The sequence below is a fragment of the Diadema setosum genome, chromosome 9 (genome assembly GCF_964275005.1).
Source record: "Diadema setosum chromosome 9, eeDiaSeto1, whole genome shotgun sequence".
NCBI classification, from domain to species: Eukaryota; Metazoa; Echinodermata; class Echinoidea; order Diadematoida; family Diadematidae; genus Diadema; species Diadema setosum.
In genome coordinates this window covers 23732828-23748925 of record NC_092693.1, presented here as the reverse complement: position 1 = coordinate 23748925, position 16098 = coordinate 23732828, and the positions used below count along the sequence as shown (strand labels likewise).

The window sequence follows — 16098 nt, the reverse complement described above, 5'->3', positions numbered from 1 at the left end:
TTCTGTGCTAAAATTATGGAGGTTCAAGAGATGGAGTCACAGCAGTATTATTCCCTTTGAACCCATGTTTGATGCTGCTATTTAAAAATATCTTGAAGTAGGCCCTATATGCCAAACTGGATATGATGCCAGACAGATAGGAAGACAATTGAGTCATGTCTCATAGCATACTTGACTAGCCGCTCTCTAAGGAAAATATGTCTTCATGATGGTTAGCACTGTCGCCATCCGTACTTGATAAGCAGTGCATTATGGTAAAGGCACCGCCATGCAGCAATAGAAATTGCACAAATATTGATGAAATAACAATCAAAATAATTCAACTGGAAATGTCTGGACATTAATCTGACATATACTAATTCATGAAGAACTATACTTGAAGATGATACCATAATCACTTTTATTTGTTGGAATGAATCAAAAAAATGATAAATTTGGCTTAACCGGAGAGTACAGTTTCAAATACTTCGCAACACACCTCTGATTTACACTTTTGTACATATTTCTGGACAGGATTGGCTTTGGTTTTATATGTTCATCGTTACATGAAATCTCATTTAAAATGGATAGACAGGCGAAATATATCTGATCTATGCTACAGTATAAAATGAATCTTACAATTACTCAGAAATATGGTGGTATCAAACCCACATCATAAAAGGCACAGATGCACCTGTGGAATTCTTTTGTGCATCCCTAGAAAATGACAGCCTGTTTGAATAATTAGCCAATTGATTCTCTAGCTCTTGTACCTCCTTGCTAAAATGATGTCCGTCACCCATGGCCATATCAACTGCTGCCTGATAGGACACGTGCATATATTTTAAAAGCACAGAATATATTGAGTGCATCGCCTCAACGAGATATAAAACTGACAACATGCTGTTATCCGTGTTACCCTGGTATACATCTCCAGTCAATCATTGGACCTATGGGAATGTCAGTGCCATAAATGTCAAAGATATGATCGATGCAGCTCAGTCTTTCAACTGTTTCTAACATTAGCAAACAATATAATTATACAGTATTTACATGCTTGATTTTCATCATCATTGTTATTCTTCTCTGTCTTCATTTCACATCATCATAGATCTTCAATATCATTATTTCTTTAGACATCATCATCACCATCATTAGTACCCTTCAAATACTAAATTGTAATTCACAATTATCATGTACCGGGACATGGATGAAAGGAACACACATATTTTCTGGCTGGAGAGAAATACTACTTCATTGTCAACACTCTGGCATGCCATGTCATTAGTCTGTTCATGTGTTTGTTTGTTTGTTTGGTTTGTTTGTTTGCTTGTTTGTTTGTTTGGTTTTTTTTTTTCTGTTTGTTTGTACATGTAAGTGGATGTTTGAGTTCCCTTAACTCGATCTCTCTCCTGATTGGTAAACAGATCACACCTCCCTCCATCTGCATCACCCTCCTTCAATCTCTGTTGACCTCATTTTAAAGACCCGCTAGCATGGGAATACCACGCAATGGGAAGGCTGACTAAACTTGGATTTATTCGAGAATCCCCGTAACAATTGCGTACAGCTTTACCACCCATCTCTATGTAAGTATACGCACAGCCAATGAATCTCAACCGGAGTCGGACATTACCGATAAGCTAATGCTTTGATGCACATATTCGCTGGCAGGCAGTTCTATCCGGGTAGGCAGGTGCTAGTCATAGTTTTCAAATGTACCCTACCCTGGTGGGGAACAAAAGAAGATCGATTCTATCGGGTCAACCTTCTCTTCCCACGCTGCTGAGTCTTTAACATGCAGTTGGCTTCTACTTTGCCTTGACCGCAAAGTTACTGCCAATTTTTCCATCATACGATGCTGAATGTTTATTGCCCATACCAGACAGCGTGTCTCTTCCCTTTAAAGAGGGTGCACCGCTTTCCTATCGTCCCATATTGCTGAGTTACAATAGAAGCTGCGAAGTTGAAGGGTTTGGGTTTCGGTTTTTATAGGGGAAATGGCAGGGGTTGCTCTTTGTGCTTGTTATGCCTGCTTTGTAAGGCTTCTTTCCAGGCCCTGCTGCCAAGTATTCTGCCATAGTGGATTTGAAAAAACAAAACAAAACAAAAATGCTGTTGTACGGACAGCAATTCTGCACAAAAGCAGGAAATGGACAGAAGTCACGGAAATGAAATCTCATGTAAACAGAACTTTTTTTCTAACGTGTACGAAGTCTATGGCAAAGCGTAATCTTATTTATTGAATGCATCTGAAATAGAATTTTAGATTATCAGAATTATGTAAGATGCCTGATTATAAATAGAAACTCACTGTCCCTACTCTTCTGATCAGTGTGACAATAGCGTCTATATAGAAGCCATATATTTCTTTGCTCAGCCTTCTCTAGCGCTTGACCTCTTAGTGCCATCCAAAGGAATTGTATTTTTCTCAATACCCATGACTGCCTCGAAAAGCAGTTGTTATTTTGGTTGCTCTACAGGGGGGAAAAAGTTTCAAATTTAATGTGAGAAAAAAACGGGCACACAAACAAATCAACAAAACAATATGACTTTGGCACTGAATTCAAATCTATACCAGCACAACCACAGACTGACACTCTGTACTCAAATCCTCTTTGAATTTGATGGAACGCTTGTATGATCATACTGCAAACGTCCTCCATCAAAATCAACATGAATAGAGTTTGGTGTGAATGAAGGGCATGGGAGATCGAATCTGATAATGGCATCAGCCAGTTTTAATGCATACCAGGCTAAGGATTGAAAGATAAAATGAAGGTAAGAATTAATGAGTAGTATTGAGATTTGTAATTATTGACTTCATTTATCATCTTTCCCAAGTTTGAAACATGTTTCAATACCCATTATAAAAACACATTTGCAAGTTACGCCTTTCGGATTCGGATTGCATTTCTTGAGTTGTTGCATATATCAACTGTGTCATAAATCGACTGGGAGGCCTTGTCATTGCCAGCGCCATTGAGCAGTTTGACCTATTAAAGGGAGATGTGTAGTTGGCAGTGGTTGTCATGGGCATGCCGAGCTATACGTTAACAGGTTTCATAACGACTCTGCGTCTATCAATTCTAAAGAAAGGTGCTTCTGGCTCAAACATGTTTGCAATCAAATTTTTTTTTTTTTTTTTGCCTTTCAGAAACATGTTTCCGACCCCATAATCGAAATAGCTTTGTGTTTATCAACTGCCCAAAACTTCCTGAAAGTTGTTTGGAAACCTTTATTCTGCACCAGACGTGAGTTGATAAATGCACCCATTGAGAGTTGCAAACAAGAGTTAACATCTCGTTTGGTGTGCAGCTGTGCCTACTGCTATTATACACCATTACTGTCAAACGATAGACTGCCACAAATCTTTACTGGAGAATCTATAACAGGGAAACACTTACTCCTTTCTCAGAAATTCTGCATCAGGTAAATTAAGATTTCACTTCAATTAACCCATTGAGGATGGTTTGATTTTGCTACAACACGCATTTCCCACAGACACCTGCCCGAGTATACTCGGGACTCGTCCTCAACGGGTTAAGAAAAATACTAAACACACACTACCACCAAGCATAGTTTCTACAACACAGTTATTTCAGTCTGGTAATCAACCTGGGCTTCACTCAAGTACAGAAGACTTTGTTCCGTTTGCACTGTGAAGAGGTGGTAATTTCACATTCCTGTCAAAAGTAGAGACACTAGTTACATTCACACGATGTTTCTAAAGTTGAAGATTAGCTCGAAATTTCAATCTTCGATGATTAGCTTGTAGTTTAGCCCCATATAGAATCTTTCAAAAGTTAGCAATCTGAAAGATTTGTCAATGATTAGAACCACAAAGGGTTTACGTTCTATCCATACATCGTAAGTCTCGGGAGGGGGGGGGGAGGGGTGTCCCACTCATACATGAAATTTAGTATTGTGTGGACACGATGATCAACTATCTGAAAAGTTAGTGTGAACCCTTCTTTCCCCCTCAGATTCAATGTCACCCTCTAGTGTTCGTAGTACACTACTGTACATTATCAGGCTTATCACTAGCGCTGCATGTGTTATTTCTTCCAGTTCTGTGGTTAAATCACTGAGTGGGACTCTTGCTCGAAAATTCAACCCATCAGATTAGGTGTCTTATGGACGTGCAACATATTTTATCCTGTTCCTTATGGTAACCTGATATACCAGGTTCCTGTGGCATCAACTGATATACGGGGAAACTGGTATCATACCAGGGCCCCGTTTTATCAAGAGATAAAATCGATTTTAAATTTCCTTATCACACAGACTGCCATAGACTTACAGTTGAAATCAACTATATAATCAATTTTAACTCTTCATAAAACAGGGCCCAGATTCCTAAAATGCATACTTTCCAACTCTACTGCATTTGGCAGTAGACTACCGCTTTTGAAAGATTTCATTAGCATTCAAGCTAGCGCTGCTCGCATACGCATCCTGGATTCTACTGCTTTCTCAAATGAAAATGTTGGCAAGTACGAAAATGTAGACAAGGGTTTAGGTTGTCTAGTTACTTAGTATGCTGTCCAGAATAATGACTTTGATAGAAAGATTAGAGTTTCTTCTATCAGTTTTTGTTCTTTTTCCGTAGGAAATCTGTGTGTATCACAGCATCATATACCCTCCATCCAATGTACACTTGTAGTGTGCCCTTGTTTTGCTGTAAAACTTGTATGAAGATGTACAATATGGCAATCAAGGCTGAGCTAAGTAGATTTTGGTTTCACCATGGAGGTACAAAGAAAGACATCTTTTGTACCTCCATGGTTTCACTGACCCCATTCAGGTGCTTTGTGTTGTGTATAATAAAAGATTTTGTTTAAGAGCCCATCAGGGCACACTCTCTTCATACCTAGCACCTGATCAATATTTTCAGGGTTCAATGGCACATGTAGTTGACCATGGAAAGGGGATACATTTACCGCTTGACTGCTTTTGCACAGGCGGTTTATCAACCATCTGGTCGAAGGGCAAAAAAAGAAATCCTGTTTGGGGGCATTGAAGGCTCAAGTAGGAATGCGGAAGGAACGGGTTAAAACTACAAGTTAATCGGCAATATCTAAAACGTCAAAGATTACAAATATCGTGTAAACGCAACAACTGCCTTCTTGTGTCTGCTGATGATATATCATAGACATCAACATATTCGCACATAGCCTTCCAGATTTAAATAGGTAAGGAAGATCCCCAATCGGGAGAGATGTTTTGAATTAAAGTAGCACCAATATATATTAAAGCCCCACATCTGGGAAAAAGGTTTTAAAAAATCTCACAATTTGAGTATGCCACAACTGTTGAACAATCAATATTATCATATCGCATGTTACCCTACAGCCATGTACAAAAATAAACACACAACCGAACACCTTAGGTTGTGTTTATCTAAATATTTTCTGAGGTAGAATCGCAATCCTGAATGTGTGTGAGGCATTTTCAAGGGATAGATAAACGCAACCATGTTTTCAAATGCATTTAGAAATAGCAACTTGAAACACTATTCAAAGGGTAATTTGATGCACACTGGAGATCACAATCCCCTTTCTGAAAGTAGATAAATTCAATGCCGTTTTGAAATGCGTTTACATCAGAGCTCAAGCCTTGTATAGTGTTGCAGGTGTACTGGATGTGTGTGTAAAAGGTTGAATTTCATGAATTTACAGACCCATTTTATATATTTCGTGGATTGGTGAGAACTGGATGCTCTCATTTAACTTTAGAAACAGTCTAAAACCTACTCGCTATGCTAATGGGTTTAAACGTTTAGTTTCAAAGTTAGACTCGAACACCTAATTCTCATTGATCCACTCTGTCCTGTGCATCATTTGTATACTGAGTTCCCCTTGACCCGACTCTCCAGTAAACCTAAATCCCTTCATCTTTAGACCTGTGTTCATCAGAGCAACGTTTCTTGATCCCATCATTCGAACCGCATCCTGATCAGAGCCCACAGAACTCTACGCAGAGTTCTGTGGCTGTGCGCGAGCCGAGTAATTATGCAAAGTAGTATGCATGCATCAACTCTGGGCTAATTTCCAAAGCGGGACTTTTCGAGTGGATGAAGACGCGCATTCTTATTATCAGGGCTATTTTCCTAAACCACAAAATAGCCCGCTAGTTTGAATTTCGGTTTGATGAAGACACGTCTTTTGTACGGATGGACATACGAGAGCCTGTACGGAGATTTATTCCTCGTAACTGCAATCACTCTCTTGTGAACAATCAGTTCTTGTGTTTACAAGAAATAGCCCGATTGTGCATGGAGAGATTCGACACAGACCACGCACACATAAATTGCCAGTAGCATCGCAATGCAGAGATGGCGTGAGAACCAACACATAACAAAACAAAACATAACCACACCACAAGGGATGTATGCACTATGTATGCAGATTGCTGGTTGCGAAGGATAAATTACCAATTAATTAGGCTCGAAGAAGGCTATATTACTGGCACGGAAGGCTGCAGGGGAAAGAAGACAGGATGTTGTGGTCTGTAGACATACTCGATGACATGGTCAACGCTGGCAGCACCCCATTATTGGCTTATGAACAATCCGCTAGGTTGACAACTCTGTGCTAAAGTTAGCTGTGAGCCATAGAGGAGAGATCACCTTTTCACAAAAGGCCTGTTCACATAGTCACTGACAAGCACGATTATTTTCATCATGACTGGAATATTGACGCAAAAAAAAAAACACAATATTTTTTTTAAAGCGTGTGGACATAATAATTGCGACTATTAGCGACATTCAAATCACAATCCATGCATCACTAAAAGTGTAATGTTTCTGTAACCGTCATGCTCTTTCAGAGTAGTCACGATTATTTGCACTGCAAAGTATGTAAGAATGCTTTACAAAATGGAACCAGTTTTGTATATCCCACAATTAAAGGTGTGTGCAAGACAGTCGGGTCAAAGTCAGGTCACATTCCAAGATTCACACACGCACAGTTTGGTCTCACTCGAACCAATGATTTTGGGTCACAATTTTTCCTTCGTAATGTGATTTGGATTGCAATTTCTTTTGCCTGTGTATGTGCAAACAAGAGCAGAAAAGAAGTATGATTTGAATTTGATATGAATCAAGCTTTTCCTGTGAGTGTGAATGTGCCTAATATCATCTACAGGGAATACAAACCCTGTTGAATGACTGACACATCATTCGTCTATAATGCTCTTGGGTCAAAGAGATTATGATCCTACATACTCTGAGCTCTGAGGAAGTTCCCAATTAGCATTTTCATGCCCCAGCAGTGGACATTTTGGTGTATAGTGCCTTGTGATAGATACTCACCCTCACCATGTACTTCCATGACCTACAAATGAGGCACACATACTAGATTGATAGCGCAATTCAGTCAAACATTTTGTTAAATACATACCCCATCTTTTCACCGATACAATCAAACAGAAATCAGGTGACAATCACATCAATCATTAGTTACGTTCAGACGGTGATCCTTAACCTCCAGGATAAGTTCTATGGGAAGCCAAGTGCCGCATGGTTGATTTCGTTACAAAATCAGTAATTTCATCCATGAAATCGACTGTGCAACAATTGCCGCCTCATAGAACTATCCTCGAGGATAAGGATCACCCTCTGAACATACCTTCTGATTACCGGTTTATATGGAATTATGTATACAATCTGTACCGCAGGCACTGCATTTCTCGGAGTACGTACATTCAATACAATGATTGCATAAGTTGCAGTGACAGGAGGCACATTTCATTCAGATTTCCCTTTCCTGGTCGAATGAACTGTGCATGCCAGCTTGATTTGTGAATTCATCAGATTTGACAAGATTAAAAAAAATCAGCAAAAAAAAAATAAACAAAAAAACCTCACCTCCTTATTTTCATTCCCTATTTGACAATGAGCCGAAAATACGATTTTTGAAAGCATATGATATGCATCACTATCAAATCTTAACTAAATAGGCAATTTGACTGCCGAAAAACTGACCCAAAGAATTGGCAACACCAGGCACTTTATCTGAGTCAATATGACTACCACTCAAAACAATTATACCACAAGTTACTGTACTTGGATAAGAACTGACAACAATGTTGACTCTGACTGTCCATATATTGGCATAACAAATTCCTGAATGGAATGAGTATTGTGCGTGTGTGTGGGGTGGGAGCATAAAATTACTCACAGCAGTGTATTAAACACTTGGGTAATGTCAACATCATGACACATGCCGGACAATCATGGATGCTGTCACAGGTGTGCGTTCTACATTTCTAGCGGCGGCTCACATTTCGGCGCATGTGGAAAGCTCTCCAGAAGGCTCCATAGTAAACACTCATTATCGCGGCACATGCGCTGCATCGTGTGGCAATCGTTTATCTGAGAGTTGGTATGACGGCGACTGATATGCGTCCAGATAACAAGACATTGCACGAATTTCAAGCATAGTTACCTTTTATCCATACCTTCCCAACACACAGTAGGCGTTTTCACATCAGCCTGATGTTTCGAAATAGCGCGCTATTTTCTGACTTGGGAAATTAACCCGATCACGAAATAGCCCATTATTTGATATGAATACAAATTAGCGCGCTAATTGATCGAGAAAATTTCTCGAGTCCAACTCGGGAAATTTCCGAAATAGCAGGATAATTAATGCGAACTAGCGCGCTATTTGATAATGTTCGGGCTGATGTGAATAGGAAATCAAATAGCACGCTAATTTGCGATCACGAAAAATATCTCAAGCTTGGATTTTTATCGAGCTGATGTGAAAACGCCTAGAGACAGTATCTGTAATGCCTTAACCAGCTAATATACACATATCTTTTCTAGGTGAGGGCATATCAAAAACTTTTTTTTTTTGATGGGAATTCAGATGAGTGTGGAAAGCATCTATGTGCGTGTGTATCTGCTTTTGCTTTTATTCATTTTATACTTTCTCATTATTTTTTGGTAGATGGGATGAAACTTGTCGAATGAGAAAGACAATCATTGCTAATGTGGGTACGGACTTGCAAAATTGCCACTTTGATTTTCCTGTTTGCGTATTGTGCATGGGGGGGGGGGGAAGGGGAGGAGGAGCAGAGGACATGAACACTGTAAAACTAGAAATATTTGCGTGTACAAAACTTTGCAAATTTCATGAGGAGCCAAGACTTGTGAAAGTAATATGTATACAAGAGTTCTTGTCTACACAATGCATTGAATGCCAGTGGCAATTCGTGAAAGTTTCAATGCCGGGAATGTTTTTGGTTTTACAGTAAAGTGTTTGAATGAAGTCAGCCAACTAAAACGAAGTACCTGGTAGTTAAACTTCTTACAGGGAACATCTCCTTCGTTGCAGAGAATAATTGGTCTGTCTCACAATTTCTTTTCACGTCTTTCACTGTCTACAATTTATCAGTATCAGTCTCACATTCTTGAAAAGTCAGTGCATGTTTCACAACTGCTTAATGCACTTTCATTGAGACTCAACCGTGCTATCTGATTGTTTGCATAATGTTAGACTTATATACGTACATCCACTATTTCAAAGGTTGATAATGTTACAGCGCCAACAATTGCTTGCGAAGCACGAGCCAAATGCTTAGCATGTCAACACCCTATGCCTTCTAATAAGCCAGGAGAATGCTTAACAGTACACAACTCTTACATGTAGTACGGAATGATTTAGCTGCTGAATGTTCAGTTAATCACTTTTACAATATATATCAACTACTAACATAGTCATTACATTCACCCATCTGTAATCAGTGCAAAATAAATATACTATCAAATACCTCATTTGGTTGATTCTCAATTTTGATTGGTTGAAATCACAGACTGTAGATTCAACAATTGCTCGTGCCCCACGCAGCTTTATAACATCCAAACTGCCCTCATAGTGCCAAACAGCCCTTTTAGGGCATCCAGACTGCCCTCTTTTTGGTATGAACACCCTATGTATGAGGACATGTGCCTACAGTCATGTACTTATTAAATGCGCTTGGCTACGCTTTTGTGTTAAGCACGAGTGATTAGCCTTGCTACTATATGTGACCCGCTACAACAAAATGGTCCTAAAGTCGCGCACGGTCGAAGCCGTGAAAATCGAGTTTGAAGTTACAGCATCAAAATTGGTCAAAACTTCCGATTTTCTGAATTTGACATATTATTAGAGTGTGACATGTTTTCTATCATCTGTCGAAATTTTGAAGCAAAATGATGAAAGGAAAGACCAAAAAATAGCGTTTTTCTGGGCCATGTTTTTTTGGCGTTTCAACGAAGCAGAAACTGGTTCGAACATTTGGATTGAGCGCCACACATAGGCTCCGCCCCTAACAACGACCAGAGTGATCTCATTGGTCAGTTTGCTGCTTGCCGCTAACCGAAGCGTGAAGCTCGCACACTGCCCAGTCGACTGGTGCGTGCGGGCGGGTTGCGCTATGCCTAAGCATTTCGGAGGTTGCTAGGGCTTAACTTCTATTGTCCGGAGGTGAATACTGACTTGCGTGTCTCTTGATTGTGATTGCGTCGCAATGAGAACTTTTAGGGCGCTTTTCTCGAAACAGTGATTTCCTAGACGTCTTGACATGCTCTCTTTTAAACATCGATATCTCCGTAGCCGATTATTTTTATAAGACGTGTTATATATCAATTTAAAGCAAAAAGATTAGGGAATTGTGTCATGCAATTTTCAAATAATCGACCTCGCCCGACTTTAGGATCATTTTGTTGTAGCGGGTCACATATGCAACTGCAATACAAATGGTCCTGCTGTTTGCAGACAACAATATTTGGCCCTTTTTTTTCACAAAACTGCTTAGCAGAGTGCTATGAGATATCTAAACTTTGGGAATGATGACAAAGACTGCTTTGGTTCCCATCTCTCATGATGAACTAAATTTTAGATGATTTCAGCAACAATAGCAATTTCCAACATACATTAATGATATGGGGAAAATTGCATACAATTTTCATCTGAGTTGCTTAAAGGATCCCTGAAATATCCATTGTAATGCATGGAAAGTCAAGTAAAACAACTATGCAGCTAAGCAGCAGTGTAAATTTTTCTGTAACTGATATCCCACTCTGCAAATACAATGCACTTGGTGAGAAATAAGTATGTCTTCAATGCCCAATGCCATGCAATGTGAAAGTTATTCAGCTCTCAGAAGGGAGACCCTTATCATTAATATTCCATGCCAATGGTTAACTATCACTTTCAAGCTATTCAAGAGAGGATACAAATAAAAAACACCACTTAAGTAGAGAAAGTGATAGGGGCCAGACACTCTTGAGATAGCCATCTTGCTTCCTTTGTGAACTTGAGCAAAATGATACTACTGAGTAGCTAGGCAGCATGCCAGGAGGCGATCAATTATGCACATCACTTTCAGAATTCTACAGTCCTCATACTAAAAAACAATGCTGATGATGATGATAGGGATGAAATGGCAATAATCATCATTGTCATCATCATCATCATCATCATCATAATATCAAATATACTTATACCACAATTTTTTTTCTGAATGCAAACCATCTAGTACAGTATTTAGAGGCACAGAAGGCTGCAAAACAATTATGCAGAAAAATATAAACTTTCATATGAATGTAGTCAAAGATTTTTTTTGCGATAAACCAAGAATTTTATACCCAGCAATACAGATGTTTACGGAAGCTAGCCCTTTCACAAAACCTGCACATGTCTTTTATATTCCATCAGACAAGAAAGGAATCTTCTGTTTGGCATCTCAGGATGAAACGGTATTGTTCATACTCCACAACTTATACTTCATCACAACTTCAAAGAGAGAAAAAAAGGTACATTTGGAAGTAAAGATTGTAAAGGTACAGAAGTAGATTTTGTCTTAGACACTTCTTTTTTCTTTATTTGTTATGCAAATGGTGCAGGCGGAGGGGATATCTAGGGCTACTCCATTTAAAAGTATATGTAAGCATGAGAACACACACATGTATGTATACACAAAATAATATACACATTTGTACACAGCTCAGTCAAACTGGTATCTCGTTGCCACTTCTCCTGTGTCACTCACCTGCAGCAATACTGATCCTGTGCTGAGGACGATTCTTAGACAGGCGTTCTGCCCGGCTTCCCATCGGGATAGCGCGTGGATGTCATGTATAATACCATATGGGACTGGGCACTCCATGTAACCTTGTGGCTGTCGGTATGGATGTGTGAGACAAAAGATACAGAAAAAAGTCATGTTTAATTCACATAAAAAAGACTCAAACTTCACTATATAAGAGATACACTTACTTAAAGTTGTTGTTTTTTTCAATGACACTTTTTTTGCATACTTCATTCATTCAAGCGTATAACATAATGCACACTACTGTATATTGCCATGAAATGAAATTGAATAATGGACAATATAATACAGATGACAACAATAATGACAATAGTAATAACTAAACAATAAGGATGGTAACAATGACATGATGTCATGATTTCAAATGCTATTACCATTATCATTGCTTTCAATATCATTATCATTGCCATTAACATTGGCAGTACAACTGTAGTTGTACTGACAGTATCAATGACAGAGAAACATTATCAGACAGGAAATCTGTTGCTCCGTGCCAAGATATACAGATATGCTATGTACATGTTCCATGTACTATGCTCCTTCCACACTCTGATTACTGGTATATTATGCCAGAACATGGGATGCTAGCCAATTCAGTGTTGACAACAACCCTCTGCCATACATTAAGGGAAAGATCACCAATATTAAAAAGAAAAAAAAACCCAAAGCTTTGATGACTGAATAGTAATAATGATATCTGTCCAGCACTTTGAGATGAATCAGAAAATATTTAAGTGGAAAAAATCAACAGAAAGGAGAGTTAGGAGCTGTGGTAAATAACAGTAATTCATCTCACACGGTTTACTAAATGTGACTCTCAAATTGCCATCTTGCTTGCATGACTATCACACAATTTCCTTCTTACTTTCCATGATACTGCTTAAAAGAGGACAATCTCTAATTTTACATTCTGTTGAAAGACCATTTGTTTATGTCTCTGCTCCTTATACCAAAAAACTACCTATACTTGCAAACTTTTTTTAAGAAATATATTATTCATAACCCATTATCAAACTTCAAAGCACTGTCGTTGAAAATATATGGTACATGCCACCCTTCAAATCACAATTACAAAATAAATATGATCATCATGAACTGTCTTGTATACTTATCCCTGAAGGTTTGGATCATCTATCTTTCACGGTTATAAACGGTGGTCACAAGGTAATGACAGCTAGTTTCAGGTACTGATATATTGCCAAGTTATGCCATAATGACCTTCAAATTGTAATACATTTTGTTTCATCATTACTCTGCTTGCACGTAATCTTTCATGGAGTTAGTTTCCGCTTCTTGATCTCTTCTAATGTTCCTTTTTACGTTCTGCATCCACACATAAAATGTTGTTAAAGAGGAAACCCATCAAAAAAAAAAAAAAAAATCTCTAAAAGAAAGAGAAAAAAAATTCCCTACAGAATATTCCAAAAGTGACAAAAATTGGATAAGAAATAGGAAGATATGATATTTTGAAATTTCACATTTCTTCAGAAAACATTTCTTGACTAATCCATATGAATAATCAAATGAGCAAGTTGATGATATCATGCCCTCACAATTTTTCATGTATGTTATATATGCAATTTGGAAAAATTCTTACATTTAGCTAATACAGGTAAAAGCCTACTTCCATACCAAAATATATCGGAGTTTCTAATAACATCTTTTATTTGTGGTAGCTTTAAGGCAAATTCTATATTCATACAGCCGAAATATGACACTTTTTTCATTTCTGTAAATGAAATGAACAAGTGATTATGAGGGCATGACATCATCAACTTGCTGATTTGAATATTCATAACGAATGGTCAAGAAGTGTTTTCAGAAAAATTTTGAAATTTCTAATTGTCATAACTTCCTTGTTTCTTATCAAATTTTGTTCATTTTTGCATTGTGCTACAGGGATTTTTTTTTTCTTTCCTATGAAATTCATTAAATTTTAGAGTGGATTTATTCTTTCAAGATTGTGATATTTGACCCCTGTCACAGACGTTTAACAAAAGGGGTTCAATAATGGTCACATAATCTCAACTAAGGCTTGAAAGCCACAGTTTTGAAAAAAAAAGAAAGAGTCAAATCATTTGCATACATAATGTATAAAAAGTGGAATACCCTTTGAACATCAACAACATAAAAATTATAAGCAAACTTGTTAGCATATCAAAAGTCTGATAGATGAACTGTCCTCAAATCAGCATGCTTTGCAAATTATACAATGGAAAGGAAGGAGAGGATCGACAGCAATACGTGATGAGCGCAAAACGGACAATCTACGCAGAGGGCTCCCGCGCAGTAGCCTTTTGACATTAACATTGAAATCAAGCTTCTGAGTCTGAACCATCCAATCCGACAGTGAAGGTCACTTAAAAGGCAAAGTATGTAGGTATTGTACGACTTTCTGATATTTACTGGTAGGTCCCTGGGATTTGTTCTCAACTTCAAAGGCTCAACACAATGCATTATACAAACGGTAAACACAGCTTCATAATGTTTTCCACTTCCTCCCCCTCCTCCCCCACCCCATATTATGACGTCCAAAATAAATCAAACAAATCTAATATTAATTCTTTCTCAAAACAAAAAGCTTTGCAGAATCTTGTACAGTCAGTGTAGTAGACTATTTGTGATGTTACAGCAGCTTTTCAAAGTACATGTATTGTAGTTTCAGTCTGGTTTGGTCTATTCAACATCAATTCAATCTATTTCAATATTTTCAGGCTCTATAAAGGTTAAGGGGAAAAAATTTTGATACTTGAATGATAGCAAAAATGAGTTCATGTTTCAACCACTACGGACTGATGAGTTTGAAGATAATTATTTGTAACATTTAATTCAATAATTGAATACACAACAAGAGACACTTCATTCTAACAGATCCGAGATGATATGTACATGCACAGTTTGAGGGTCTCTGACATTTTAGATTTGTCAATGAAATTTGTTGAAGCTCCCGCAAGAAAAGGTCAAGGATTCCAGAATGTTCTTGCCCCCAAAGACTAAATAATATTACTCTAGGGTTAGCTACATGTACAGCAAAGAAGTGATATCTGTTATGTATAATACCTCCCTTCATATACTTCATATTCATTTTTTTTAAAGATTTCTTATATATATCAGATATTAAATGTTCAGTTTCATAGATTTTTTTTCTTATGACTACATCAGAATTTCATCACTTCATCACGGCCCTTGACCTTCCTTTGCATTGTATACTAGTATTTCTTTGGGAGTGTACAAGAAACAAGTAGACTTGAAACACTCCGAAAATAGAATCATAGACTAAGGTAATGTATTTAATACTCATTGACATTCAATTAAAACACAAGCGAACACACTGTCACCATCTATTGATATTATGAGATTGCAAAAGAGTTACATTAACAAGAGAGAGAGAGAGAGAGAGAGAAGGAGAGAGGCTGCATACAGCCCAGTGAGTAGGCAACCAAATAAATAGGCTTATTTTTTTCTAATATCATATTTTTCTGATTTGGCATAGCTTCAAGTCTATGTGAATCAATTACTGACAGTAAAATATAGTATTTCCGGTGTATTTTTTTTTTCTTTTTTCTCCTGAGTAGATATGAAGGATCTCTTACAACAACTACCCGTGAAAAAAAAAATTCTGAGCATTTATATTGTACTCTGGGTTGCTGTGTTACTGTTCCTATGGTGGCATTCACACACAATGTCTGTCATGCAGTACATATGAGTATGTTCATATCAACATCCATTCTGACAACAATTCTTGAATATTTGATTTATGATTTCTGGGTTCTTCTGCTCAGTCTTTGTAGAGCAGGGAGACATGAGACTGTGAGAAGCACCAGTAAGCTGCATGATGGCACAGAGCAGTGTGTGTGTGTTGGGGGGGGGGGGGGGACTGGAGGGGGAGTCTAGAGGGAGGGGTGGACCACAGAAAAAGGTGTCATCATCTTAATAGAACACCACAAGATTACATCGCATCCAAGCTGTGTGTCCTTTTCACTCTCTACAGGTTGTATGTGCCCTATGCTATCAGTA

The 16098-nt window shown here is 38.1% G+C and overlaps 1 protein-coding gene across 1 annotated transcript in view; it reads right to left on the bottom strand.

Moving 5' to 3' along the window:
• The window catches only part of LOC140232534 (C-Maf-inducing protein-like), a 72211-nt gene that overhangs the window by 43313 nt on the left and 12800 nt on the right, over positions 1-16098 (bottom strand). The window contains 1 exon segment of the mRNA XM_072312632.1: positions 12022-12150. Within this exon segment, the coding sequence (XP_072168733.1) occupies positions 12022-12150 (129 nt within the window).